The sequence below is a fragment of the Octodon degus genome, unplaced genomic scaffold, assembly GCF_000260255.1.
Source record: "Octodon degus isolate 3935 unplaced genomic scaffold, OctDeg1.0 scaffold00147, whole genome shotgun sequence".
NCBI classification, from domain to species: Eukaryota; Metazoa; Chordata; class Mammalia; order Rodentia; family Octodontidae; genus Octodon; species Octodon degus.
The window spans coordinates 6,661,246-6,666,516 of NW_004524723.1; the positions used below are offsets into that span (position 1 = coordinate 6,661,246).

At 38.7% G+C, this 5,271-nt stretch overlaps 1 protein-coding gene across 1 annotated transcript in view; it reads left to right on the forward strand.

Annotated features, from left to right (window-relative positions):
• Positions 1-5,271, forward strand: part of Polq (DNA polymerase theta) — a 170,505-nt gene that overhangs the window by 31,480 nt on the left and 133,754 nt on the right. Inside the window, exons 11-12 of the mRNA XM_004642235.2 lie at positions 154-399; positions 3,945-4,138. Coding sequence (XP_004642292.1) covers positions 154-399; positions 3,945-4,138 — 440 coding nt within the window. The remainder of the gene's footprint in view (positions 1-153; positions 400-3,944; positions 4,139-5,271) is intronic.

A 5,271-nucleotide genomic window follows, 5' to 3' on the forward strand; every position in this document is an offset into this window, starting at 1 on the left:
GCCCACGCTGCGCCTGGGCTTGGACTGGTCCCGCCGGCGCAGGGTAGCAGGAAACTCTCCGCACACTCCGTAAATGAAGATTCTTAGCTGCAATTTACTCTCATCTTCCACTCAACTTTGTTCATATTACACATAATCTTCACATTGGATAAGAATCTGTTAAATGTATCAGAGCTGAGGTTAATTATGAAGTACAGAAAGACCATGTTTTTAAAAAAATTTAATATTTCCTATATATTTCTTCATCCCAAACCAGGAAATGCTTATCATGCCACACATCTTGGTACAGCTACTCTTTCTTCTTCACTTTCTCCAACTGATACCTTAGATATTTTTGCTGACCTTCAAAGAGCGATGAAGGGCTTTGTTTTAGAAAATGATCTTCATATTGTCTACCTGGTAAGTTGTTTCAGCTGCTATCTTTGTGAAATAAAGTATAAATAGACGTTTGACTGTCTAAGATACCTGAGGGACTGTCTTGCTTGTCTAGCTTGATTAGGTAACTAGTAGTAGGCGCAGAGAAGCAAGAAGAGAAGTATTTCAATGATAAACTAACTGTTCCAGTGACCTTTTCCTGTATTTTCTCCAGCCTCCTTTCAAAAAATATTTTGAGGCAGTTCCTAAAAGTATTTATTTTACAACATATATAAATACAGCAAAGGTCAGTAATATTACAAAATTAAAGATAAATCATAATGTAAAACTCATGCAAAGTTTAAACAGACCTACTGTTAGGTCATATTCGATTGCTCTTGCCAAGTCCAGTTCTGAATTTCCTAGCAACTATAGCAAAGAGAGACACTTGACTTGCTTCACTGTTTGTGAGATGAAAAATATTGGGTTTTACTTCCTAACAGAAATTTAGACCTAAAGTGATAATCTGTAACTTACATTTTTAATATCTGTATAACTAGAAATTTTATTTTTTTGCATTTATCATCTTTCATGAATAAAATAAAGAATTTGATAATTTGGAGAGCATTTGAGGTTATATTCTCTCACAAGAACCTGACCAGAAATTATTTGTTTATTAAGAGCAGATTGATGCACTTTGATAAGTAAATAATGGGGGATAAAATTGACAGTTACATTAGAGTGAAGAAGACTTATCAAGAAATCTGCTTTAACACAAAATGTTCTACAGAGCTGAGAAGAAATGTCTAGCTTGCCATTTTTTCCTTTTATAGTTTATTTTAAATAAATCAAGAGAAAAAGGTATATGAAATTATATTTCTTTTATATATACTCTCAGAGTTACCTTTATTGGCTCTCTTTCTGTGTGAATTGCTGTTTGGGGTTGCTCGGTTATACTCTGAAGAGCTAGCTCTTTTACCATTTAGGTTGTTTGCTAGCAAAGTTTCTGAATTTGTCTAGAAACTTCTCTTTTACATCTTCAGTTTTGAAAGACAGCTTACCTTTATATAAAATTCTTGATTAAGAGATTTCTTTTTTTTTTGTTTAGCAGTTTGAATCTGCCATCTCCTTGCATACTAGACTCCGTATTTTCTGATGAGAAGTTATAATTATTATTATTATTTTGTTGAAACGTTTTCTTTTTTTTTTTTTGTATTTAGGACAGGGTGTACAGGGTCTCACTGTGTAGATTGGACTCATTGTGATCCTCCTGTTTACCGCCTCCCAAGTGCTGGGATTACAGGGCTGAGCCACCACTCCCAGCCTCAAACTCACATTCCCCCCCCCTCCGGGGCGGGGCCCAGTCTCAAAGTCTCAACACGCGCTTGGGGCGGGGGCCAGCACAGCAGGCCTGGGGATTGAACTCCCAGCCACTGCATCTGCCTAAACAGGCCTTTTAATCTGAAGCTATTTGGCTGGCCCTTTTAAAAAATTTTATATATTTGGTACAGGGTCTCACTATGCAGCTTGGACTCATAGTGACCCTCCAGTTTCAGCCTCCCCAGCACTGGGATTACAGATGTGTGCCACCATGCTCGGTTTTGTTGGCCAGCTCAGCAGCATAGCATATGGTACCAGGGATTGAACCTGGGTCCTTGCACTTGCCAGCAAGGTGCTTAGACTGCTGAGCTATCTCCACAGCCTGAGAAGTTAGTTTTAAATCTAACTGGGTTTCCATTGTTTATAGTGCTTGTTTTTTTTCCCTTCTGCTTTCAAGGTTTTCTTTTTCTTCAGTGTTTTGACATTTTGACTATTACACATCTTGGTGTGGATCTCTTCATTTATCCATTTGGAGCTCACTGAATGTTTTGTGTACGTAGATTAATGTTTGTTATCAAATTTGGGACATTGTTAGCCTTAATTCCTTCAGATACTTTTTCTGTGTCTTTCTCTTTTAAAATTCATCATGTATATGTTACAATTGATGTTTCCCACATCTCTGGGCTCTTTTCATTTTTCCTTTCCTCCCTTTCAAATTGTATGATCTCTAATTTCCTGTCATGTTTGCAGCTGCTGCTGTTGCTGCTTCTTTTTCTTAATTATACAAATTTGCTTATATGATTGAACTTTCTAATTACTCATTTTAATTACTGTTTGTCAACCTCTAAACTTCATTTGATCTGACCCTGCTTTCCATACTGTCCTCCTTATGCATGTTCTTCACTTACTGAGACAGGCTATCATGCCTTCTTTTGCCTGAGAGGTTTTTTTTTTTTTTTCTTTTTCTTCCTGGAACTGAGGATTGAACTCAGGCCTTTGCACTTGCCAGGGAAGCGCTTATACCACTGAGCCATCTTCCTGGCCCTGTCATGCCTTCTTTTGTACTTCTCCTAATCATGGCTTTTTTTGATGGTTGTTCTTTGACAATTTTATAATGTCTTCCTCAAAGTTTTTATTTGCTTATATGAACATCTGTACTCTTTTTTTTTTTATCTGTACTCTTTTAAAGACTTTTTTGCCAGCTGTTTTTTTTTTTTTTCTTATGCTTGGACTTGCTTTCTCTTTCTTGCATGTCTCATTATTTTATGTTGAATTCTGAACATTTTAGTTAACATATCGCCAGGCATGGTGGCACACAACTGTAATTCCAGCACAGGAGGCTGAGGCAGGAGGATTGTTGTAAGTTCAAGACCAGCCTGGGCTACAAAGTGAGCTCAGGGCCATTTTGAACTGTACAGCAAGACCCTGGCTCCAAAAGACAGAAAAAACAAAAGAGATAACATATTAACTCTGAATATTGGTTTAATCTTTCTTCTCCTCATTCTATGTTACTGATTTTTTAAATGTATTTAGTACAGGTTCTACAGAGTCTCACTACACAGATTGGACTTGTAGTGATTCTTCTGTTTTCAGCCTCTTGAGAGCTGGAATTACAGATGTGTGCCTCCAGTCTCAATCAATGTCTCAGCGTGCCCTGGGGGTGGGGCTGGCACTATTTTACTGATTCTTAATTGGAAGTTAGTCAGAATACTTAAAGCTGTACCTGTATCATCTCAGTGCCTGCCTGGCAAGTGCAAGGATCCAGGTTTGATTCCTGGTATTGCATATCATGCCAACCACCCTGGACATGCTGTGCTGACTACCAAAACTAGGCATGGTGGCACATACCTGTAATCTTGGTGCTGGGAGGCTGAAACAGGAGGATCACTGTGAGACTGAGTTGCATAGCAAGAACCTGGACCAAATAAATAGATAGATGGCTTAAAAAATTTGTGCCTGGTATTGGACTATAAAGATAAAAAGTGACCACGATCAAAGATTTAGGTATTATGAAATCCAGTTTGTATGCTTGGTGGTCTTTTTTCCTCTAGCTGTTTATGAGTAAACGTTGAGGTCTTTGTTAACTGCAGTACTTACCTATTTATACTTGTGTTCTTTTTGTAGTAGTTTAGTTGGGTGTTTTTGGTGGTGCCAGTGATTGTATCCAGAGGCTCAAGCATGGTAGGCAAGCACCACCCCATGGAGTGAGGTCCCTCGCTTGTGTTGACATGACAGTGTGGCTAGTTCATGGTGCTGTTCTCCTTTTGTAGGTTACACCTGTGTTTGAAGATTGGATGAATATTGATTGGTATCGATTTTTTTGTTTGTGGGAGAAGTTGCCAACTTCTATGAAAAAGGTAGCAGAGCTGGTGGGAGTTGAAGAAGGGTTCTTGGCTCGCTGTGTGAAAGGAAAAGTAGTAGCCAGAACTGAGAGACAGCACCGACAAATGGCCGTGCACAAAAGGTAAGCACGAAGGAGCCTGCACTTGGTAGTGTTCAACACAGCACTTGGCATACAGCAGATGTCCAGTGTACTGTAGTCACATTCTCTGTTGAAGAAATGTATAATTTGGGCTGACTGTAGTCAGAAAATTGACTCCTCCTGTCTCAGCCTCCCCAGTACTGGGATTACAGGCGTGTGCCACCATGCCTAGTTTTGGTGGCCAGCACAGTATGTCCAGGGTGGCTGGCATTATATGCAGTACTAGGAATTGAACCTGGATCCTTGCACTTGCCAGGCAGGCACTGAGACTGATGAGCTTACCCAGTCATTTGGGTGATGTGGTGGTGCTAGCGATTGCGTCCAGAGACTCAAGCATGTTAGGCAAGCACCGTCCCACGGAGTCAGAAAGTTTTCAATTTCTTGTATTTACTAAATTTACTAATATTTGAATTTCTTCTTACAGCTTACAGTTTAGCAATTGTAACATGAAGCTCTTTTACAGTAGAATTTTATTTATTTATTTAGTGTAGAATTTGGGATTGTGCTTTCTAACAGCCTTGGGTCTGTGTCAGTACCAGCAGTGAAAAGATAAATAAAAGAGCTGGAGATAGTGGTTTATGTCAGTAATCTCAGCAGTTTAGGGGACTGAGGCAGGAGGATCGCAAGTTTGATCCCAACCTAGGCAATTTAGTGATTTAGACTCTACCTGAAGACGAAATGAAATGAAGTGAAATACGTGCTGGGGATATAACTCAGTATCAAGGCCCTGGGTTTAGTCCTTAATCCTGAAAAGAGAGAAAAAGATTGGGATGGGAAAACTATAGAAAAATTTACCTTCTTTGAAATACAGCAAAATGTTTTTCTTAGTACAACATTTATAATACAGTCAAATGCACATTTTATAAGGATTTATATCCTTGGATTACTTGAGTCAGTGTTGCCTTACAAATTAAAACTTGATTTTATAATCAAGTTCAGTCATTGAAATATGATTAGATGATCATGTAACTATGTATTAGGTCTTTTAAATCTTTGTGTTATCATCTTTTTTTGTACTATTTTCTTTTCTTTTTTTTGGTACTGGGAATTGAATTCTGGATCTCGCACTTGCTAGGCAGGCGCTGTGCTGCTGAGCTACATCCTGGGCCCATTAT